Raw genomic sequence first — 24,725 nt, 5'->3', positions numbered from 1 at the left:
GATGAGTAAAAAAATACCATACTTCCAAGAATGCCTAATATCTAGAGAAATAGGTGTGAGCCTCTGGATTGTGCTACAGATCTCATTTCTCAAGCCTCTGAAGATGACACTGTGAGTAAACCTTTCCACGTATTCCTGATTCATTGATGCCTGGAAGTAGAGTTCTGGTTCCATGTGTAAAGTTATTTTCATCTCACAATACTGACTCAAATGATTTTTTTTTCTTTTTTTTTTCTTTTTTTAATCTATGTGGCAAGACAGATTTCATAGGTTCTTTAATAATGCTAATTCTGTCTATCCCAAAACTCATTTTTTTCACTGAATGCTTTATGTATTGTGCAAATCACAATACTGACCAGTCTGCAGTAGGGCTGAGCTTTAGTTTTGTGTTCAGAAATTACAAGAAAGAGTGAGGATAATCTTTTAATTTGACACATTAATACTGTCTGCAGTGCATCCTTTGAGCAGAGATTAAAGGACTTCACCATTCAAGCATCATATTTTAAGGTGCATTCATTTGTTCCTCATCTTCGTCCAACCAACTCTGAAAATGGAAGCAGGCCCTTGGCACCAGCTGCTTGTCACTGAGGGATCATCTGGGAAAAAACCTTAGAGTGCCTACAACGTGTACATTGTGTGCTTTTTCCTGTATGTTCTAGGTATACTGGAGTTCATCAGTATAGCAGTGGGCCTGGTCAGCATCCGAGGAGTAGACAGCGGACTCTACCTTGGAATGAATGAGAAAGGGGAACTCTATGGCTCGGTAAGTCCCCAGATGTCCCAGGCAGTTCTAATCCTTCTCTTTTGTGGTAAGAATATCTGGTAGCTCCTGCAAGGCCTTGTTGCTGTGCGAACAGTGCTTCTGCTTGAGGAATCTTGAAGTCTAATGAGAAATAAGTAGCATGGAAGGGAGAGGAAATGGTGACAAAATCCAGAGTGAGTGATAACGTGGGCTGATGGCAGTGTGGGTATGAAGAGTGGAGATCGCTGCCCACTGAAGACTGAAGGATGTACTGTAAGGTTTGCAAAAGTGCCCTTTCTGTAGAGACTGAAATGAGACAAAGTCACTGTGTTTTGTGTGTGGGCAGAGAACTTGCTAGGAATTGACAAAAGCGAGTCAAGGGGGGAGGTAAAGGGTGGCATGTGTGGATGAGAAAATGAGAAGTAAGAGTAGATAAAAGTTATAAAAAGGAAGGCAAAAGACTGGGTGGTTGTGTCCTGAAAGTTCAGCTGGTGCTTCCTGTGGGGTGGCAGCAAGAGCCAGTGATGGGCTTGGGGCGGGAGTAAAGCTTGGTGCTTCCAATGTGGGAGTAGAATGGCCACTCAGCTGTGTGTGTGTGTGCTGTATGTCTCTTCCTTTGGGCATCTGCTGTGCACTAGGATTCCCAGTGGGATATGCTGTAGGCAATGGGTGCCTGAAATGGAGTAGGTAACTCCTCAGTCTGTAGAAGGCAAACACTTCTAGCAGGCAAGTGCAAACTTCCAACAGTGACAAGGACTGGATAAACCGTTGTGTTGGAGGAAGAGGTCTGGAGGGAAAGCAAATGTCTGAAGTGAAGGGAGGTTCTGTGCTCTGGGGCTCTTCAGAGGCATGGAGGAGAGGATGCCAGTGGTCAACCAGAGGCAGGGCCTGATGGCACGAACATTGCAGAGAGAGACACTCAGTAAAGAGCTGAATTGATGGTGTGGTCTTGGGTGTGGTTGAAGTCCCTTGTATCACAGGGGAGTAACTGGGAAATAACTGGAAGTGGTAACTGGGAAAAATGGGACAATTGTGAGAGTGGGAGGAATGGGAGAAGATGGTGATGAGCAGATGAGAACAGGAGTGAGAGTCCAGCTTCCCATTGCATGTTCCATAGAGGAGTGGGAGGAAACAAGACTAGAAGAGTCACAAGGGTGTCCAATTTGTCTGATCTCTCTCTTGTATTACCTTGTGCAAGAGATAGAAAATGACTGTCTTAGAATCATAGAATCATTTGAGTGGAAAGGAACCTTAAAGGTCACGTATTCCAACTCCCATGCAATGAACAGGTGCACCTTCAGCTCAGTCAGGTTGTCCAGAGCCTGTCCAGCCTGACCTGGAGCGTCTCCAGGGACAGGGCATCCATGATCCATATTAGGAACAAAGAGTAAGTTAGAGGAAGAAGCCAGAAGGTGCACAGCATGAAGGTGTATGTGGGAGGCAGAAGAAGAGGTGGCAGAATGAAGGGTAAGGCTGGGATGGAGAATGTGTGGAGAAGGAGGAAAAGGGGAGATAAAGAGATGACAGCAACCAGTGAGTGGGAATAGAAAAAAGAGAGGGATTTAGAAAAAATGGCAGTGTGAGGGAGGAGGAGGAGGGAAAGGTTGCAAGGATGGAGGGGAAGAGAGAAAAGGAATAGATGCAATGACAGATGCACACAACTTGCCTGTGAAGAGTGAATAAGTTTTCGTAAGTCAGAGTTCTTGTGCCGCTGATCCGTGGCACAAAGTAGTAGCCAAGTCATGAGTACTCGTATGGCAGTACAAAGGCAGAAGAGCAATAGTATTGTGAATCAGTAAGGTTGAAAATCATCAGTAAGAGGAATCATTTAAAAAGATAAACATAATCAGTGAAACAGTAAAGTTATTCTATGTTTCAGATATTCAGAAAAAGAATGGTGGAAATGGCTGGTATTGACAGAGCTCAAACGTGTAAACTTCGAAAGCTAATGTTACCTTGTTTTTTTCTGTGTAATTTGTATTTTGTGAGAGCAGTTTTGTGGGGTTTTTTTTTTGTTGTTGTTGTTTGTTTGCTAAGAAATATTCATAAGAATTTCTTTGTAAATTACTAAGCTCACTGTATTGATAAAATAGTTGCTCCATGAAGAGCAGTGCTCATAAAGCCCACTTTCCTGAGGATATGTGTCTCATTCCCAGGCATGGGTCTCCCTTACCTTCTCTCCCTGCAGTAACACAAATTCCCCAGGCTTTTGTGTGCTTGCATGTAGAGAGAGACAGTGTTAGATTTCCATGTTTGCTGGATTGTTGGTTTGCATGGAGCTCACCACTCCCAGGTGGGATGTTCAAATGATTTCTCTATTTCACTCTGCCTCTGATTAGTTGCAAAACTGATAGGGACTTAATTTTCTTGAAGACCTTTGCCTCTTGATTGAAACTGGTTGAAAAGCTGAGGAGGACTGGCAGGCAGGCAGGCAGACGGATGGACAGTGTAATTGGATAACCTCTTTTCCCTAATAAATGAGGCTAAAAATATGAAGCCATTCATAATGGAGAAGTGGCAATCTATAGGGCCAGAATGCAAAGTTCAGGTTAAAATCTGATGGATGATATGGCTTATTGTCAGCCTCCAGAGATGGCACATGCTGAAGAGTGATGGTAATTGAATTACATTACTTCCAATGAAATATAACCTCTAATGGCTACTCAGTGTGATGATGCTTTAAAGCCTTGTCAACACTAGCAATCCTAGTGCCTATATTTCAGCAACTGTCAGCTCTGGTAGAAACTCTGAGATAAGCAGTGCTTAGAGCATGTTTTCATGTAGAAATGGCTGAACATTTTTAAGTGACAGCATTTTGCTTTTGGTTTTGGTGAAAAAAAAGGATGATTAACTGAAAGTGAAGTTCTCTGGTGGGAATAAATGCTGCAGTTTGAACCAGAAACAAGTCACAATCCAGGCAAGGATAGAGGAGATCAGTTTAACTGAAATTAGTGTCCGCTGTATGACTGGCTGGGGTTTAAAATTGCCTCTTGGATGAAGCAGGGAGGTCACCAAAGCTGTACTGTGCTGCAACACCAGCAAGGCCTCCATGATGCTGGGAGCTGGCTGTCTTTGTCTTGATTCCTTCACAAATGGCCATGAACAACAGCATCGGCTTTGTCATGGAGCAGGTACAGCTGTGAGACTGTGAATGTGCTTTGTATGGTGGGAAAACTGCTTCCCACTCATAACTGAGCAGCAACCTATGAAATCCCTGTCCTGCTCTGCATCAGCACTGTGTATCTACCCAGGTGTGTTTCTGCCACATAACAGTGATAGGACAAGAGGGAATGGCCTCGCTGCTGCGAGGAGGTGCCCCAGGTCTGTGACAGTGTCAGATCTATATGCAGATTTCTGTATGAAAAGTGTATCAGGTGCAATCAAATCACCTCCCTGGAAGACACATGTCCTTCTACATATGTGTTTGAAACATTTGGCACAGGAGGATTTTTCCCAGCGTATTTGTGGTGCCGCTGGGGATGGGACATATGGAGAGGCAGAGCAGCCAGGATGGGAAGTTGCTGCCAATTTTCTTGAAAGGCATCAGGAAAGGCAGTTTTAGTGTATCTTGATCCAGACATGTTCCTCTTGGCCTTCTGAAAGTGCTACTTTCCTCCTAAATCTAAACTAGTTGCTCAAAAAACACACTTCCCAACTTGTCACCTTTACAGAGGGCAGTTCATATTGCATGTTCTGGTTCAAAAAGCTCAGTGACTGTCATGCTGTTCTTGGGACTGTATATCATAGGGTGGCTGTTCTCACGTTCCTTCTCACCCCGTGGATTTAGCTAGGAAAGCTGAAGGTATATGTGTGTGCCTCAGCAAGGAAGCCAGAGGCGGCTGAGTAGCGCAGACTTGGAGCGAGCTGGTGACAGCAGCCTTCCCTGCTCCGTCTGGCTCTTTTCCTGCTCTCCGTTTACCTTGCCTTCTCCTTACAGCCTGCAGCTATGACTCATCATGTTTCACAGCAGCTCCCGTGCTTGTCACCAGGGAGGAGGAAAAATCAAAACTCCAGATAGGATCCAAAGGGTGTTAAGATGAGACGTGAACTCCTTTTCCCTTCCTGAGTGGCAGCTGAGACTTTGTAACATCTCTGGCAAGAGTGTCAACAAGTGTGTTGTGGCTGTGCTCCTTGGTGCTATGCAGTGAAGATCCTCATGCTCAGTCCCATGATCCTCATGCCTTTGTGGGCTGTCCCCAAGCTCACACAGCCCCACACCTCTTCCTTGTGAGTATCCACAGCTGGCACTCACATGGCGTGGGGTTCCCATCCAGGGCTGTCCTCTCGGGCAGTCCTTGTGCTTCCTTGAGCATGGCAGGACCATGGGATATATAATTATAGCATCAGTAAGGTTGGAAAAGATGACCACAAAGATCATCTAGTCCAACCGTCAGCCCATCCCCACCATGCCCACTAACCGTATCCCTCACTGTCACATCTCCATGTTTCTCAAACACCTCCAGGGGTGGTGACTCCACCACGGCTCTGGGCAGCCTGTTCCAATGCCTCACCACTCCTTCTCAGTAGAAACTTTTCCTAATATCCAACCTGAACCTTTCCTGGTACAACCTGAGGCCATTCCCTCTTGTCCTATCACTGTTATGTGGGAGAAAAAGCCGACCTCCACGTCACCACAAGCTCCTTTCAGGCAGTTGTAGAGAGCAGTAAGGTCTCCCGTGAGCCTCCTCCAGACCGAACAATCCCAGTTCCCTCAGCTGCTCCCCATAAGACTTGTGCTTCAGACCCTTCACCAGTTTTGCTGTCCTTCTTTTGACACCTTCAGCCCAGATGCCCTCTGTGTCCTGGGCTCTCCTGCTGTAGAGAGCTGTGCTCCATCTCTCTGCAGGTGTCCTGCCCTATTTGTTTCCCACAGTCACAGAGCTGCCCCATTCCTCCGCAAACACTGGTGTCCCCATTGCCCCTTGTGTCACTGGCACGTGGCAAGAGGCAGCACAAGTTGGATGGTCGGGAGGAAAAACGAGAATGGGAAGATGTGGAGCAACAACAAAGGCTGCTATGCTGGGAAGAGGAGGAAGGCAGAAGGAAGCCAGTGGGCTTGCTGGGGAAGGGGAGTGGGATGGCAGCATGTGGAAGTAGAGAGAAGAGTAGAGGGAGACTTCAGGTGCCCACAGAGCAGCCGGGACAGAGCCAAGGAGCCCAGATTTGGAGCTGGGGAGTGAGGCTTCTCACCTCTGCGATTCAGACGTACAGGGTACACGTGGCACAGTGAGACTTAGGACTGCTTATATGTAATAAATTGCTGTCCTTCGAAAAATTAACTGGAATGTTGTTTGTCCCAGTGTTTTTGGGACACTGGACCTGCCTTTTGCTTCTACAATTCCTGGGGAAACGATGGAGGAAGGGAGAGAGAGTGCTGTCCTTGAGGAAACATATTTTCCCAGTAAGTTTGCAGGGAGGTGACGATACGCCTCTTCATTGTCCCAGCAGCTGCACCTGCAGGCGTTGTGTGCTTGTTTGGGTCCCACAGTCTGGGGAGGACTGCAGTACAGAGACAGGCGAACAGAAGCTTTTGAGGAAAAAGGGACGCATTTTTGTAGTTTACTGGAAATGAGTTGGTGTAGGTGTTGCTGCACTCTAAAAATACATTTTATGTTCCCATGCAAATAAGGGAAGGGAATTGCTCAGTCCTTCCAATGACAGGGCAAGGTGCACGAAAACAACGTGAAGAAAAAAACAGTGCAGATGCATGTTGGGAACAGCACTGGGACCGAGCGCATGGTCGGTGCAGGTATCCAAGAGTAGGACAGATAATAAAATTACCCCGCAGAGTTGTTGACACTTTCCTGTTAATGTTAAACACCTCTCATCTGAAGGGTTCCATAGGCTTCTGATTTATTTATTTATTCTTTTTATAACCCGGATTATCTGTCCCTCAGTTTGCATGCAGGCACCTGTGTCTGAAGTGAGCCTGGGAACAGGGTGGAGTGATGAAGGTGCAGACTTCCAGGCTTAGAGTGGTCAAAGCCCAGCAGGGACAATGGCTGTAATAGTGCCCAAAACACCCTTCTGCTTGCACATACAATAAATTGGCTTCTGCTGAATGGTGAGATGTGGGAGGCAGAGGGCAGCCCCTGGGACAGCTGAGCTGCGGGGAGCAGAGCTATCTGACTTTCAACACAAATGAATTGTGCAGGAGGATGTGGCACCCCATGATGAACTACCCAGTAGTGCTGGTTATCAGCAGCAGCAACTCATGATTTCCTGAATACCCCTGATTTAAGCAGGACAGTTGCAAGAAGCAGGCTTGCAAGTGGTTTGAAAGAGCAGGCTTTGAGATTTCAAGGGAGTGGGTCCATAAAGATACTTATAAACTTCATAAAGGTACTCTCATCCCAGAAAGCCAACTGTATCAGATTATCATTATTATCAGATCTGATTATTATTCCTTACTGATTGTTCAAGCTGGCAGCGATGATGTTGCTGAAAGACTGAGGGGTATCAAAAGACACTTCAGGGGACTGGGGCAGTTAGTGGATGGAGCGGGGGTGCAGGGGATGTTTTCCTCTATCTCTTCAGTGGCAGCGAGGGATACTGAGAGGACCAGGAAAACTCCTCTGATAAATACATGGTTGAGAGGCTGGTGCCACCGCAGGAATTTTGGCTTTTGGTTTATTCAGCACCATGTGGTGGTTTACTCAGCACCTGGCCTGATGGCTGCTGATGGGGTCCACTGGATCATAGGGGTAAAGAATTCTGGCCCAGGAGCTGTCTGGGCTCATTAACAGGGCTTTAAAATGGGTTTGAAGGGAGTAGGGGATGATAGCAAGACTGCCCACAAGGTGCAAGATGGCATTGCTAAGTTAGAGGCATAAGGTGCTAGCAGGGGGCCTCAACCTCCTGCATCTTATGATGAATATTCTAGGCAGAAAGCTGTTGGGGTTCATCACCAGGGTGTTAAAGTAGATTTGATGGGGGAAGAGGGTGTTCTGCTGAGGAGCAGAGAGGAGTCAGGGAACACTGTCGCTTTAGAAAGCAGCGAGAAAAAACCTCCGATTTTTCCCAGAGGTTTTGGTAAGGCTTTTCCAAGAAGGCAATGCATCCTAAAGCCCAGATGAAGTGCTTCTATACCAGCATGAGGAATAAACAGGAGGAACTAGAAAACACTGTGCAACTGGAAAACTGGAATCTTATTGCTGTCACAGAAATGTGCTATGATCCACACAGCTGGAATATCGCGATTGAGGGCTATGTGCTTTTTAGAAGGGATAGACAATGTAGGAGAGTTGTCCTCTATGTTAAGAAGTGGAGAGACTGTGAAGAGGTGCCCCTGAGAAAGAGTCATGAACAGGTTGAGAGCTTGTGGGTTAAAATTGGGCACCGGACCAATAAAGGATAGTTGGTGGTCAGGGGAGCCTGTTGACAAGGCCTTCTTGCTTCAACTGCAAGAGGTGCCACACTCACAGGCTCTCAGGCTGTAAGTGATTGGCAGAAGGTCTGTGAGGAAGAATGACAGGTTGCAGAAAAGCAAAAGCAAAAGGATCTTAGAGAGAAGCACAGGGATGGAACAGCAATTGCTGCAGTGAAGCTGGGTGAGGTGTAAAAAAAGTATAGGCAAAAAGTTTTCAAGCTGTAAAAATGGTAAGGAAACAGGAATCTTTACAAACTCTCTATATAATATGTATGTAATACATAATAAATATATAATTTATAGCATATATTATACAGATGCATGTTAATCTGCCCGTGGCTGCACAACCTGCTGCCTGGGCTAGTGTCTGATATGCACCTTGGGTTGACACTTGATTCACTTGATGAGCTGACAAAGTGTGGGGAGATGACACCACTGCTAAGAGAAGTGACCATTTCCCCTGAACACTGTGGCATGAACCTTTCTGTTGCTGCATAGCAAATTGGAGCAGGGAACCTGGAAATCAGCCTGGCCATGCTGAAGGGCTATGTTCAGCCATGTTGGATCCCTGTCCACTGTGTGGCCTTATGATGTGCAAAGGGGGGAACAAACCTGACCAAGGGAAGGGTTGCTTCTGTCAGGGGCAGTGCAGCTGCTTACCAGCTTCAAGTGTCTATGAACCTCTGGCTGCATGGTTTGTGTTTGAGGCAGGACCTGGGAAGCTGCAGGGCTCTTGGTCTCCCCTGGGTTGTGCACATGGTGTGGGAGGATGTTGCTGAATGGAAGAAGAGAGGAGGGCCTGCGAGGCGAGCTTACTGAAGTTGGATAAATAGCGTCAGGAAAGCTTGCAATTTTACTTTATGTGGGAATTTCTTCTTCCAAAAGTGAGAAATACAGTTCCTCTATGGACCAGGCTCTGAGCAACCTGATAGAGCTGTAGATGTCCCTATTCACTGCAGTGGAATTGGACCAGATGGCCTTTAACGGTCCCTTCCAACTGAAACACTTCTATGATTCTAAACTGCAGGGCTGTGTTAGGTTATGGCCCAGCAGAAAAAAGTATTTAAAATGGGAGTTACTGGAAAACTTGTATGATAGATGACAAAAGAACTGAAGAGAAGACAGCAGTGAGGAGTGTTGAGAGGACTGCAGTGAAGCTATTGCTGCAGTTTTTATGAGTTGGTCCTTGGGCTGGTTTTACGCTCTGTTTTTATTAGGGACATTGAACATCATGTCATAAAAAAAAAAAAGTAGTTGTGTGTTACTGAAATTTGCAGATGTTGCAAAGTTGTGCAGTATTTTCAGCACAGAAGTCTGCCTCATGGAAGGCACTGTGTGATCTACAGTACAAAAAATGTGAATTCATAGGCTTGGACTCACGTAGAGCTGTCGGTGCCGCTGGTAAGATCTGGTCCAAAGGCAAAGTGCAGTTCTGGTCTTTTGTGATAGAGAAGATGAACTGAAACTGGCATACGTGCAGAATGGGATGATCAGAGGGATGAAAAGTCTGCTAAATGGCAGAGTTTAAAGATCTTGGTTTATTTAGCCTGCAGAAGGAAAACTGAGAGGATACACTCTTGGTCTCTGTAAATACATTGAGGTTTAGTGCCAAGAAGAGAAAAAAGTCCTTGAAATAAAGGACAAGAAAATCGGTTTTAATGGATCATAAGAAAGCCTAGGCTGGATAACTAGGAAATTTTGGGTCAGAAGGAAGTGAAATGCTGAGCTAAACTGATGAACTTCTGCAGGGAGGTGGAAGATGAAACTGAAACTGCTTTCTCCATATACTGTATAGCAGACAACAGATCTATTACTGTCGAGAATTTCTTCATTGAAGATGTAGTTCTGAGAAGAGCCCTGAAACTTGAGTTACTTAGGTGGATTTGCCTACAACCTCATCTCCTGCACCTTTGCAGAGAGTCCCTCTCTGCATTTGGATGGGCAGCCTTGCTGAAAGCTGTGTACTGTTATAGGTGACTTTTGGATGTACCAGCATTGGGGGTGAACGCAAGCCAGCCAGCAGAATGGTAGCAAGGCATGAAGGATCCTGTAGGGAGAAAGGTCTTTTGAAAAAGGGGTACTGGTGTTGGAAAAACTGGTAGGTGGATCCATACATTTAATCCAGGGAGTCTGGGAAAGCTGTGTGTGAAACTGCAGCCACTGTGGTTCTTGTTAAACTAAGATTTCAGCCTGCTTTTTAGATCAAACTTTCACAGATGCTAACACCTGTCACCACAGGCTGTTAACAGTGCCCTGTAGGATGGGTTCTGCACTTTTCTTCAGGTTTTTCATTTTCTTCAGAGGACTTAGTCCAGGTGCTTGCTAGGTCAGACATTAGTTTTATAAGAGAGAAAACCTTCACTGATCTCCTTACCTTGATCTCCCTGATTCAGTGCTGGACATGGATTATCACTACTTTACTGGAACAGGAGAGTTTTAGAATATCTTCTGTGTGCTTATATATAAATAAATAGAATTTGTTGGACAGTGTCTGTGAATATGGCTATGCTTTGATAAAGCAAGATCTTACTTGAACCTTGGGTACTGGGCTGGTGGTACCAGCCAGTCTTTTAGAGGCAGAACTGCACCACAAACCCAGATCCTACTCACCCAGCAAGTGCTGGGCTTGTTCAGCTTGAATTTCTTTGGATTTGCTTCTCTGTGGTTGTACAGCTCCCCAGTTTCTGCTGCCCTGAATGTTTTTGGAGCCGGCCTTGTTAGCGGTACTGGAGTGTGAAAAGCTTCTGCGTACTGAGTTGATCTGAGAATAGCATGTTGAAATGACTTGCTAAAAGAGCATCCTCAGCAGTGACATACTGAGATATGCTTGGGGATTATTCGCTGCATCAGATAAAGATCTGATGTGCTCTGTTTCTGACTCAGGAGCCAGTGGGATGTGAATGTGGCTCTCTTTTCCATTTCACCATTCATCATTTTCAAAGGCAGAGCAGAAAAAGTCTGCCCCGCGGGGACTTCATTAGAGATTTTGCCTAGGTTGGGATAGGCTTTGCAGTTTGAATGTGCTTGGGCTGATCTGGTGATGTTCAGCAATGCAAGTTCATTTGTGTTGCATTCAGAAAGCTTAAGAAATAAAGCTTGTTACAGTGCAAATCCATTTTTTTCCCTTTTCTGAGGCCCTTTGGCTTCTTTTTCATTCCTTTCATAATGGCAGTCTTCTGCTGTTACTTTTGATCTGAAGCTGAGATTTTAAATTTGTGCTCCATGACTGCTGCTGGGGAATAACTTGGCTTCTGCTGCAGATGCCGCAAGCTCCTGAGCCTGGCCCAGGCCGGGCATCTCTCATCTGCTCAACTTTGTTTTTTGGCTTCAGCACAATTACGGAGGCACTGCAGTTGTGACTCAGGAGAAATTTTGACTTGATTCTATTACGGTTGACATGACACTGACTTTAATGAAAGCAGGATTGGACCTGCTCCTGCAAAACCACCTATTAATTTTATGGTTGTGTCAGCAGACCCTGATCAAGATAAGAGCACTACAGTGTTCATCATTTTAAAAACCTAAATCTAGACAGAGTTCCTTCCCGTAAGAGTCTGCCATCTAAAGATAGTCTTTTAGCATATAAACGTTTATTGCTTTTGAATGCCTTGGCAGATATTTGGCCTGCTGATGCCTTCATTAGTAAAGCATCTAACGCATAATCTGAACTCAGAACAGGAAATTTAGTTGGGAAGATTTGAGGAAAATCTTTTGGGCCACTTTAGTGTATACAAATGTGTAAAGTTTAAAGTGAATCATGATCTTGTTTGCACTTTAAAAATTTAATTCTTTGGAAGGTCCATGTGCTGTTTGTACCTGGTAGACCAGCTGCCTGATCTCTGACCTCTTCACTCACCCATTCTGTTGAAGTCGCTACTATATATCCAGGTTTTTTCAGGCAGATTGACAACTTCTTTCATCAATGCCAAAATTAACTGCATGGCTCAAGTCTGACATATTAAAAGACAGGTTCCAGTGTTGTGTTGAGTGTGAGGAGCAGGGGGAGAGCAGAAAAGCAGAACAATCTGACTTGGTTAAGAATTTGGTGGGTCAGCTGTGTCACTGGCAATCTAAGTGAGGGCACAGCAGCATCAAAGATATGTGAGAATCTTTGGGGATTTTTTTTTTTTTGTCCACTATGTGAAGATCTCAGAGTAGCAGATACTGGAGCACTACAGCTTTTAAAGCCTCTCTGGCAAATTTGCTGTTTTCCAAGACTCCGGTGTGCTTGGCATTTTAGTGAGAAAAACTGGATGTTTCCAAAATGCAATAACCTAGGATGCTTCACTTAATGATACTTAAAGTGCATCCAGATCAATCCCCTTCCAGAATGACACTGTGGTCAGTGATGTCCCTGTCCTTGGAGCTAGTACCTAGCAGATGTTGTTACTGGCTTTACATAAAGCTATCTGGAGTCAGGCTTTTGTTGTCAGTCCTTGGCCAAATCATCTTGCTGAAAGAATAAAACATAAAGTACTTGAATGAGATGAATTTTTATCACTGCATATCTATTATAATTATTTGATCCCTGTGGCAACATGTTTTATGAAGAGCCTTGTGTGTTCTGCAGCTTTTATGATGACACTATGGAGGGATCAAGTGCTTCTCTAATTATGAGCAAATCAAGTCTGGGGGTATCCGCTGAGTGTAAAGACTCATGCAGATCAAGTACTTCTATCTCACATGGTATAAGGTCTTTCAGAATGTGAGTTTAGCTTCCTGCAGAAGCCATGTGCTTTCTGCTCAAGGAGGGCTCTCTCATTTAATCTGATGTTCTGTACTTAGAAAACTGCAAAGCAAAATAAAAAATACTGATGAAACCCTTTGATGCTGTGCTCAATCTTAGTTGTGTTTAAACAAAACACAATTTATTTATAATCCCTACTCAGTGAAAAGCTTGACTAGCATTTCAGTTGCACAACCTGAAGAATATGAGTATAGCTGCAGGAGAGCAAACCTGGGTTGACATACATGTTGTCTTTTGGTAGAAGAGAATTTGTGGAGTGGGGAGCTAGGGTGGGTCAGGTTACAGCTTTCAGTAAATCTGAGCATGCCTGAAATGGCTCTTTTAGCGTCTTAAAATATTTGCTGCCTTTTTATCATTGCAAACCTGATCCAAGTTCCATTTAAGCTGATGGTAACTTTTCTTCTGTCTTCTTTAAAATTTGGCTCAGGCCCCGTATCAGATTGCATACCACCTTGTTTTCTGATTCTTGGAAGGGTTCAGCCGAGCGTGATGAATTAGATGCTTAGATAACATTGATGATTACAGCTCTTGATTATGCCAGGGAAACCAAAAATAAAATAGAGGTCAGAAGTGTGAACAGTAAGCAGCACGGTATGGGTCTTGTCCTGCAGGCAGGGATAGAGGAGAATGCACCTGCTTGTTTGCTTGGTTTTGAAAAGTTGACTTCTTCCCAGTGCCATGCATGTTGTTGCCAGCATGGAGGAGGGAGCTCCCAGCTCTCAGGGGACCAGTGCTGTGGGACCATGCAAGGTCCATGGCCTTTCTTTGGAATGTCGGCTTGACTTCCAACTAAAGGTGTTGCACTTTGGTCAAAGCAATCCCAGATATGAATACAGAATGGGAGAACTCATTGAGAGCAGCCCTGCAGAGAAGGAGCTGGGGGTTCTGGTGGGTGAAAAGCTGGACATGAGCCCGCAGTGTGAGCTTCCAGCCCAGAAGACCAACTGTATCCTGGGCTGCATCAAAAGAGGAGTGCCCAGCAAGGAGAGGGAGGGGATTGTCCCCTTCTGCTCTGTCTTTGTGAGACCCCATCTGAAGTACCGCACTCAGGTCTGGGACCCCCAGTACAAGAAGGATGTGGAGCTGTTGGAGTGGGTCCAGAGGAGGGCCATGAGGATGATCAGAGGGCTGGAGCACCCCTCCTATGAAGGAAGGCTGAAGGATTTGGGTTTTTTCAGCTTGGAAAAGAGAAGGCTCCAGGGAGACCTCATTGCAGCCTTCCGGTACGTGAAGGGAGCTTACGAGCAGGAAAGAGACTGATTTTTTGCATGGTTTGTCAGTGATAGGACAAGGGGGAATGGCTTTAAACTAAAAGAGGTGAGGTTTAGGTTAAATGTTATGAAGAAATGTTTTATTCAGAGAGGGGTAAGGCACTGGCACAGGCTGCTCAGAGAGTTGTGGATGCCCCATCCCTGGAGGTACTCAAGGCCAGGCTGGATAGGGCCCTGGGCAGCCTCAGCCAGTGGGTGGCAGCCCTCAACATGACAGAAGATTGGAACTAGATGATCTCTAAGGTCCCCTTCCACCTAAGCCATTCTATGATTCTGTGATTCTAAGAAGTGTGAGCATAGCCCGGGTGCTGAGGTGGCAGAGGGCCTTCCTCCTGCTCACTTGGCTGGGTAGGGTTAGAGCAAACCCTGAGGGACAGAAGATGGCTGCTGGTAGGCAGCTTATGCTGGCAGGTGCAATCTCCAGCACCGTGGGGCTGTTCTCCTATAATGGCTTTGTGTCTGGAGAGGGCATGCTTGAAGCGTGACAGCTGCTGCAAACTTGAAACCTCTGAGGAGCAGATATCACTAAAACCACGAGCTGCAGATTTGGCAGTGGCAGAAATGGGTGGGGGCCTAATTGGCATCTCTCATGTTGGAGAGCTCCGTAAACAACTCTGCCATGCTGGGATAGTGTAGTGCTGGATCCCCATCTGCTCCAGCCATGGGAGGTCTGGATGGTGCAGAGGGCATGGGAGTGGGAAAAGAGGGGCAATGGGGCAGAAGGGAGAAACTATGAAGGACCTCTTGATATTCCATTGTTGATACTGAAGCCTGCTGACTTTGTTCAGGAAGCTCTGGTTTTCTGCTGCCTTCATCAGGACATGGAAATACCACTGTTTCTGTGCCAGTGTAGCTGTTTTTTATGGTAACGCTCCCAAGGAGACTGGGTGCTGCCAGCTCCTGCGAACTTTTTGTGTGAAAGTGTTCATCTTCAGGCACACTCATAACTACCTCACGCAGTACAATACATTCAAACTTTTATGAATTTTTATTTATTTATTGTTTCTAAGTGAGAGTAGTAAATGTATGATAAAGGCCTATGAGGCCTTTTTGAAATGAATTAAAAGTTTGGGAGGAGAAGCTGATGAGCACTCCATCCATGCCAAAGTACCAGGTGACCTCAGGTAGGGAAAATGCAATCACCCAATTGTGGCTTTGCCATGGCATTTGCCTCACATCCCTTATCCTCTGCTGTGGAATACGGAATGCATGAGAATGGCAGCATGGACACCTGGGTATTTGCTGGGTTTGTCTTTTGGCCACGCAGGGTTTCCTGCCATCTCTGTGAAGTGCTCGTGGAGAAATAGTGGTGCAAACACACTAAAAAAGACAACTAGTCCTCTTGACAGGCCTGTTTTTGTTCTTTGTTTTAATGTTCTGTGAGATTATTAAGCAGTGTTCTGGAAAACACTGCTAAGTGAAATGGTTTGGGATAACTCTGACACTCACTGGATCAGACATTCACTATGCAGTGTTTGCCTCACACTGCTCTCCGCTAATTTAGGAGGAAAGTGGCACTGCCCGGACACTGGGATTTGGCTTCTGATTGTGCCTAGAGGTTGTCCATGCAGCCAGAGACTTCCCAACGTAGCATGCTAAACTTCACCTTTATTTATGACCATGTTGGATGAGTGTTAATTATTAGCTGAAGATAGTGTGTTCTAGAGGCTGTTTGCCTTATGGCGTGGGAAGGGCCAACCATATGTAAAATGCACGTGTTTGTAGGCAGAGGAGCAAAGAAAACCACTTCAGAGGAGAACAGGGAATTTTTTGCTTGCTTCTCTTCACCACATTGGCAGTTTTTATTAATGTTACACAGGCATGAAAGGGATTTGTGTGAACTTATTCAGCAGACAATCTATTTAAACATAATTTTATTAACGCAGCGCGGATTAACACAATGATAACACACAGCAGATATGTAGGAAGTGCTGACTGCATTCTATATGCTTCTATTTAAAGGTTGTTTGGACTCCCGGACAAGGCATTTTCTTGTGAAGTTCCTGTATTGATTCAGTATAGTAGTTTACCTAAGGCAGAACTGTATGTAGCATGGAGTCATTTGCTAAACATGAAACCTGTTTGCTGTGGTAATAGGTCTGGTGGTCAGAAGAGCCATTCCCTTTGTCCTTTTGAGCTATTTCCTTTTGTCAGATTACAAAACAAATTTGAGTTTTAGCTCTGCAAGTGTACTGAAAAAAAAAAAGAATATTGATGAGATTTATACAGGACCCTGTACTGTGCTTCCATTTGTGAAGCAACACTAATGTCTTACCATCATTTAAAGTCATGAAACCATCCTCTGGGCAGTATTTTTTCGTATTTCCACTTATTTCCAGTTAGCTGCTTCACGGGGACATCTATTTTAAACAAGCTGGCAAAGCTTTCCTTGTGGTTGCTGTAACTCTCTGGCTTGCTAATTTACAATCTCACTCTTAATGGGTCTACCTGGAAATAGAATAATATAATTGTTTGCTCCATATTTAGCTGCTAACCAGATGTTGTCAGGCTTCTGAATTAAATCCACTGCTTTATTTGCCCTTGTGATAGGTGCATCTTTGAACACTTGAATTACTTGAACATTTGAGTTAAATAAAAGCTTAAAAAACAGGTAGAGTGTGGGAATGTAGTAAAGTGGACATCGATCACTTCATAGTGGAATACTGTATGAACAGCCCTCATTGAAAACATGTGCTATGTGGTGAAACATACGATTTATATAATTTTGAGGTCACCTCCTTATTTGGGCCCAGAATTGAATGATTTGCTCAAGGCAGGCAGCCTCCCCTTCCGCAGGAATGCAGGTTGCTTTCCACTACTTCTCCAGCTGGGTATGTTTGGTATTTGTGTCAGCCTTTGACAGAGATGTCTGGTGACATCAAGTGTAGTGCAATGAAATATTGGCACTGGAAAATAATAGAGAAGTCAGTTGATTCTACAAGCTCTGAATCTAAGGTCTAAATAATTTTCAACTGTATTTAGGGGCTTTGTAAAGGTCACAGCCAGAAGAAGGGAAGGGTCATGGACCTGTTAGAGCGTGTCCAGAGGAGGACCAGAAAAATGATCCAAGAGATGGAACGTATCCCCTACGAGGACAGGCTGAGAGCTGGGGCTGTTCAGCCTGGCGAAGAGAAGGCTTTGGAGAGACCTGAGAGTGGCCTTTCTGTATCTAAACGATGGCTATAAGAAAGAACGGGACAGTCTGTCTAGCAGGGTCTGTTGTGATAGAACAGGGGGAAATGAGTTTAATCTAAAAGAGGGGAGACTGTAATTGGACATAAGGAAAAAAGTTTTTTGTGATAAGAGTAGTGAGGCACTGGCACAGGTTGCACAGAGAGGTGGTGGGTGCCCTGTCCCTGGAGACACTCAAGGTCAGGCTGGATGGGGCTCTGAGCACCTGATGGAGCTGTAGGTGTCCTTGTTCATTGCAGGGGGTTGGACCAGATGCCCTTTAAGGGTCCCTTTCAACTCAAACGATTCTGTGATTCTATGATTCTATAAAATGCAGCCACCTGCAATCAGCAGGTGTAATCTCCTCCCTATGCTGGCAGTGGTGGCTTCCAGCAGGCTTCCCATCTTAGCCTGGTGAGGCAACAAGGTATGTATTGGCAGGATGGACTGGCTCACCCCTGCATTATCTTCATTTCTGGCAGAATAAAACGTGTTCAAAGCGTGAGCGTGAACTAGCGTTAAGCAGTGTTGTGGTAGTACAGATGAATGTGCTGGTGCCTATCAGTTCTTGCCTGTCTTGGTACCGGATGAACCATCCTTGTAAGGATCTTCCAGAGTATGGGAAAGAAGGATATGCTGGGATTTTATTCCTCACATTATTCCTAGGGCTTAATTCAAAGTCAGTGGCATTTGTTTCATAGAATTATAGAGTGGCTTAGCTTGGAAGGGACCCTAAAGGCCACCCAACCCCATCCCCTGCTGTGGGCAGGGCTGCCACCCACCAGATCAGGCTTCCCAGGGGCCCATTCAACTTGGCCTTGAACCCCTCCAGGGATGAGGCATCCACAGCTTCTCTGGGCAACATGATTTGTTTCAGTGGTCTTTTGCTACAACCAGAATTTCTAGGGAACTGTTTAATGAATTTCTAAAGAAAATATTTAACTTCTCTGGAAGTGTGATTATTTAACTTTTCTGAATGTGTGATTATTAGTGTACTTACAGACCTGACCCTGCATCCTGATTGCTCTGTGAGGTTGATATTGAAGTATTTCCCAACAGTCTGCGTATGGATTTCTTAGAATTCTAATAAAGGGTAGGAGAGAACTAGCTGTATTGTGAGAGAATGAAAAGTAAAATGAAGATTTCGTTTGTAAGCCTGAAATCCATTGAGCTCACCCAGCATGCAGACCTTATCCAAGGTCTGCCAGCTCAGCGCACCACAGCATTGTCATAATCGATCAAACCTGCCAGATGAAGAGAGGCTATTTTAAAATTTCTCCTTCAGGGCACGGGGAAGTACTGTTCGCGCAAAGATAGGAATTTATGATGATGCTAAAAAAAATGCAGTTGAATTGAATAATTAATGAATTCAAGACAGGACTGAAATATCCTCCTAAAATGTTGCTATTTTTAGTGGGGAGCACTTCTGCAGTGCTTGTCATGTGATTCTACTGCCTTCTGAGAGCAGGAAAACAATTTGCATTAGTTTCTCTTTCCCCGATGGACCGATAGACCCAGCATCTAGGATCTCTCAGCATTTGCTTTTGCATTAAAGCAAAGAAAGTGATTTTAAACATCATGCAAAACAAAACACTAATGACAGCTGTGCTTAAAGATGATCTTAATACCAGCTGAATATTTTTTGTAGTACTTAGAGTCTGTACAAGGGGCTACTGCAGTGTGCCTAACATTTGGCTGCTGCAGATGTCTGGCAATACATATTGCTGCTGCAATTTCTAGCTGTCAGACTACATAGGAGGAAATTATCAATAGCTCATTGCAGGACTTGGCTCATAGGTGAAAATTTAATGTAAACAGGTACATGTATCTTTTCCTTCTCTAAACAGTGTGGGTGTTGCTGTGTTTGAGCTACTTCACAACACCACAGGATGCCTGAGGTAGGCTGGGATCTCTGGAGGTCACCTGCTCCACTCCCTGCTCCAGCAGGGACACCAGAGCAGGGTGCCCAGGACCACGTCCAGGCGCCTTTGGAAGATCTCTAGGGAGGGAGACTCCACGGCTTCTCTACTTCACACAGTAAAATTGTCGTAATCGGAAAATGACATAAATGATTATATGCAGCAGCTCTGCAGACCTGCTCACATTTTGATGCACTCCGCTTAGCTGAGCCCGCAGGGATTGACATCTGGTGGTAGAATGGTTGGAGATGCTGTGAGGAATGGGACTGCGGTCTTCTCTTCTGTTACAGCCAGCTGAATCCATGCAGGGCCACTGCCGCTGCCATAGTGAAGTTTAAAGTGTTTAATGTCCCCCCACCTGGCCTCGGAGGGGATTTCTCCTTCCTGAGAGGTGATGAGGTTCCCAGCACCCATCAGAGAGAATCAGAAACTGCTTGCTTGCTGCCTTTCTAGGCTAATAGAGTGATCACAGGTTAATTTTAGGAAAAAAGCTCCTCTAAATCCTGACTGTTTAGGCATCGAAGAGGACCCTGGCTTTGCAGCCCAGTCTCCAGTTAGTAGATGGAGTGCTGACTGGTTGCTGTCCCACGTGGGTCTGTTCCTGGCTGGCCTGGGAGGTACCTGACCTACCTGGGAAGTATGTAGGGCTCCATGGACCCAAATGGGACCCTGGCCCCCAGTTCCAGTGGGGTGCAGACCCTTCTTGGGGAGCGTGGTGCTTGCAGTCAGCAGGATGGACTGTCACCCTGAGGACATAATGCTTTGGTGCCAGGGCCTCACTTGGATTGTTGAGACCACTCCGCTCCCAATGGACCCAAACCCTTTGGTCGCAAGGTGCATGCTGAGCCATCTTGGCTCTGTCAAGGAGAAGGCATTTCTGGGTGTATCCTGAAACAGCAGCAAAACCTCTGGGCTGACGCATGTTGCTTTGGGAAAAGATTTAGAGCAGTGAGTCCTGAGACACTGAAGTGACCTCCAAAGGCACCTGCAGCCCCAGGTCAAGATGTGAGATTGTGATGGTACACTTTGTGAAGCTCCTGGGCTAAGCTATGGATGGTGGTTTCTTGGAAGGAACTGGAGGTTGAGATGTAGCGCCTTGGTTGTGCTCAGGTTGTAGGTGTATGTGCCATAAAGGCTTTGTTGCACCTGGGCCTTGATCTGTTTTTCCATCTCTGTGTATCTATCTAAAAGGGTTATTTAGAGTTTGAATTTCTCTAAGGCATATGTGCATATGCTTTACATATTTACAGAATCCAGCATTGCATGGAGTTTTGTAATAAAGAGGACATGATCCTCAAGTAGAAGTTGAATTTGGTGACTGAGTGCTATTCGAGTGAGAACTCTTTTTATGTAAAAATATTAAATTGTCATTACTATATTTTTGTACCAGCTGATAAGACTGTTCTCAAGTCTATTCTTCCCAACTTTCCATCAGCTTTCGCATATTAGAGGCTAGCGCTTTTTTTCCAGTCTTCTTTCTCAGTCATTTGTGTGAGCACTTCCTGATTCATTCAGAATGAATCAGGTTATAAGCTCCTGGTTTTTAAGCCAACCTCGTCCCCTTAGACCAAAAGAGTGTAGGCGGTACGTACCAACTCACTGAGAAGGTGAACTGGAAGGAATGGGAGTCCCTGACAGGGAAGATGATGAATGGTTGATGCTGTTAGTGGATGTCTTCCATAGGACGGAACACAAAAAACACCCCCTGTAAAGTCTGGAGGCCTTTCCTCACCTAAATTCATCTCAGCACTTGGAGTCAGTGCTCCTGTTTGAGGCTTTTGTGAGCTGTGGTTCTGTGATAATAAACCAAACGATAGGTATTGAATTGTATCCTTTGTAATTAATGAGATGCATTGAGTACTCCTAATGATGAAAGGATATAATGGTTTTAAGACCTTAAATGATATCATCACTCTACAAACCTTTTGTAATATCTGTTCAAGCACTTGCAGTCACGATCAAGCAATTGCTTATACAAGTCCTGTAATATTTTTGTGAGCTGCTTTGGAATGATCATAAATTAAAATGCTTGTTTTCATTTTCATTGGTTCCGTTTTGATTTTGACAACAACGATTCTGGAAGATCATTTTTGCTTCACACACTGTGTTCTACCCATGTGACTGCTTTATGAAATACCCAGCAACACTGCTTTATTTAGTTAAAATTGGGAATCTTGCAAGGATTCATTTTGTGAATTGAACAAGGAGGTACTGATTTTGAGCAGTGAAATTAGTAATTCATCACATGATAGATTATTCTTATTGCTAGCTCCTTACCACTTTTTCTTTTCTTTTCATAGGAAAAATTAACCCAGGAGTGTGTATTCAGAGAGCAGTTTGAAGAAAACTGGTATAACACATATTCATCAAATCTATATAAACACGTGGACACTGGAAGACGATACTACGTTGCGTTAAATAAAGATGGGACTCCAAGAGAAGGGACTAGGACTAAACGGCATCAAAAATTTACACATTTTTTACCTAGACCAGTGGACCCTGAGAAAGTACCTGAACTATATAAGGATATTTTAAGCCAAAGTTGACAAAGACAATTCCTTCACTTGAGCCCTTAAAAAGTAACCACTATAAAGGTTTCATGCGGTGGGTTCTTATTGATTAGCTGTGTCATCACATCAGCTCCACTGTTGCCAAACTTTGTCGCATGCATAATGTATGATGGAGGCTTGGATGGAACATGCTGATTTTGTTCTGCACTTAAAGGTTTGTCCTCCTGGAGGAGAGCCTATGCCCACTCGCTTGATTTAGTACGAGAGGGAGAGCGCGAGAGTGAGTGAGAGCGAGAGGAAGTGAGAGCGTGAATGGGAGTGAGAGAGGGGAGCCAGAGGGAGGAGAACGGCCTGATGCATGCTGGGGAATGGACACGCTTTTAAATTTTTGATCAGTTGTACTTCGTCATATATCAGCATAGCTGCCATACTTTGATTCATCGGGATTTTTGGCTGGTGGCCTGCTCAAGTGTACGCTGCATTTACAAAGGCATGGAGGGTGCAGTCTTACGTAGGCAAGAGACTTTTCAGTTAATCGCTCGCTGGGTCTCACCCCACTGAGTTTAAAGCAAAGACCTCTTAGTAAAAAAAAATAAAAATAAAAAGTTAAATTTATTTATAGAAATTCCAAAGGCAACATTTTATTTATTTTATATATTTATTTATTATATAGAGTTTATTTTTAATGAAATATGTACAGGCCAGATAGGCATTTTGGAAGCTTTAGGCTCTGTAAGCATTAAAATGGCAAAGGCCACTATGAACCTGTGGTAAATTCATGCAAGTAAATATAAAGGTGCATGGATAAAAAGAATAACAATAAAAAGGTAATAATAATAAATTCTAGTGACCCTCATGTACTAAAGGCGACAATCTCTTTTGTGCCCATATTATTGTAAAAGTATGCACACCACTCATGACACTGAGTACTCACTCTTCTGACTGCTTGTTTCATAGCTTACCCCCAGAGGATTAAAAAGAAAACTGGGTCTCCAACTATTTTTCTGTGTCTGTAATATTTCCTCTCTGATAAAGTGACTATTACATCATTGTAAACTTCACGGCTGCGGAAAATATAGGGGTTGGAATATATTCTACTTGTTAAAACCTACTGCAGATTATACCAAAGCTGAATGATAAGTATGCTTTTATTTTTTTTCCTAAAGCAGAATGCCAGAAACAACATAACTAATATCAACAGCTGTACTAATTTTAAGATTCCACAAATAGCACATAAGGGTTTCAGAGGGCAAGAACCAGGCTAACAGGATCACTCTTGTAAATGTGTTTATTTGTGCACTTGACTATCTACTATGAAATTATACAAGTTCCATAGGGGTCATTGTAACATCTTTTATGGAAAATTGCTTTCAGTGTGAACTGTCATAATACATGATATTAGCACCCTTCTTAAAGTAAAACTTGCAAAATGAAACTAATAAATCTCTATCAATAATGACAATGGGGGGAAAGTATTAGACTTTTTTTTTTTCTTAAAGTATGTTCAAATATTCATGAACTGTGAAGTAACAGTATGTAATATTTAAGGAACGGTAGGATTTTATGCTAAGCACACAAACACATTGATGAGCAGTTACCATTTGGGAATTAATCTGTAGAAAGAAACTTTTTTTTTTCCTCCAGTATTCTGAGGGTAAAAAAGAAGAGAAAAGAAGTCACATAAGGCCCATACAACAAATGCATTTTGGAGCCGTTGCATCCCATAGGGTTTGAACCTGCTGCCAGTAAGATGAGCACAGCTTTTGACGTGGGGTCTGCAGGGAGCGTGGTGCCCCGGCTGCCCTTGGTGGCACTAAGGCTCAGCCAAAACACACTTTGGCGTAGCTGCAACCGTAGCCTATTCGTAATTATATAATCCTGATTTGTTTTTGCTCTGATGCACACCTGTCTGTGCAATGTAACAGATAGGATTTGAAGCATAAATCTGTTCTGGAATAGCTCACAGCTTGGTGTCCTGGGTGAGCAGGAGCTCCCTGTGCTCTGTGTGTAGGAGAAGCCACGCCTCAACTGGGAGATACCAGCAACCTTCACTAAAACATGGCATTTTGTTGTAACGGTTTTGAATGATGAAGACACGTAAATGCAGTCTGTTGATTTATAAGATGCAGTCAGACACACGCACCTGCTTGGGGACCACTATTGCTGAGGGATCTAAGCCCAACCCGCAGCACAGCAGGTGGTTTCCAACCCTTTCAAACCTGCATGTAACTGTGGCCGCAGGTTAACCAGGTGCTGAATGGTTGGGCCAGGAGCATGAAGCCTTGCTGGAGTTTGAACAAGGAAGGGAGCTCCTAGGAAGTGCTGGGGTTCATCGCTCAGTGTCAAACAGACTGATGGTACTCAAGGAAGGGAGGCTGTGACTCTGTGTTTTGGCAGAAAATCGTGCGTGTGCCAGGAAGTGAATCGCAAAGGTTAAAAATGTGACGAGTCGAGGCCAGGGTGCTAGGCCATGGATTGAGTCTTAATGTTAGACTGATTTGGATTTTTAGTCATAGACAAATCATTACTACTCGTTAACATGTTCTATTTAATTTTTTTTTGTATTTTTCTAAAGAAAGGATTAAAACCAAGAAAAAATGTTATGAGTTTATGGCAGTCCATATAAATAAACTGTATCCAATTTACTCTAATAACCCATAATGGTGTATAAATACTGACTTTTGTAAATATGGAAACGTGTAATTTAACATAGGCGTTACTGTGAGACTGGATGGTCCAGGGGCTGGCAATTTACCACTCGTTGCAGGTTGACTGGGCCTAATCCAGCCTGGCTCCAGGACCGAACAACAGATTTTGTTCAGTCACTTGTGCAAAATGAGTTATTTCTGTTTGTTTTCTGGTGGGGGTGGGCAAAGCCTTAGTCCCCTGGGTGCTGCTCAGCTTCTGTGCCAGGGACATGGATGTGCTCCTGCTTCTCTCTCCTCCCTGGTTTGGTCCTAATGCAGGGCTGGAGGCAGCTGAGCTGACATGGGCAC

The 24,725-nt window shown here is 44.4% G+C and overlaps 1 protein-coding gene across 1 annotated transcript in view; it reads left to right on the top strand.

Annotated features, from left to right (window-relative positions):
• The window catches only part of FGF9 (fibroblast growth factor 9), a 30,300-nt gene extending 5,923 nt beyond the window's left edge, over nt 1-24,377 (top strand). The window contains exons 2-3 of the mRNA XM_021379522.1: nt 660-763; nt 21,520-24,377. Coding sequence (XP_021235197.1) covers nt 660-763; nt 21,520-21,765 — 350 coding nt within the window. The 3' untranslated portion in view covers nt 21,766-24,377. The remainder of the gene's footprint in view (nt 1-659; nt 764-21,519) is intronic.

The sequence above is a fragment of the Numida meleagris genome, chromosome 1 (assembly GCF_002078875.1).
Source record: "Numida meleagris isolate 19003 breed g44 Domestic line chromosome 1, NumMel1.0, whole genome shotgun sequence".
Lineage (NCBI taxonomy): Eukaryota > Metazoa > Chordata > Aves > Galliformes > Numididae > Numida > Numida meleagris.
The sequence above is the reverse complement of the archived record's forward strand: the minus strand, read 5'-3'. Positions and strand labels throughout refer to the sequence as shown.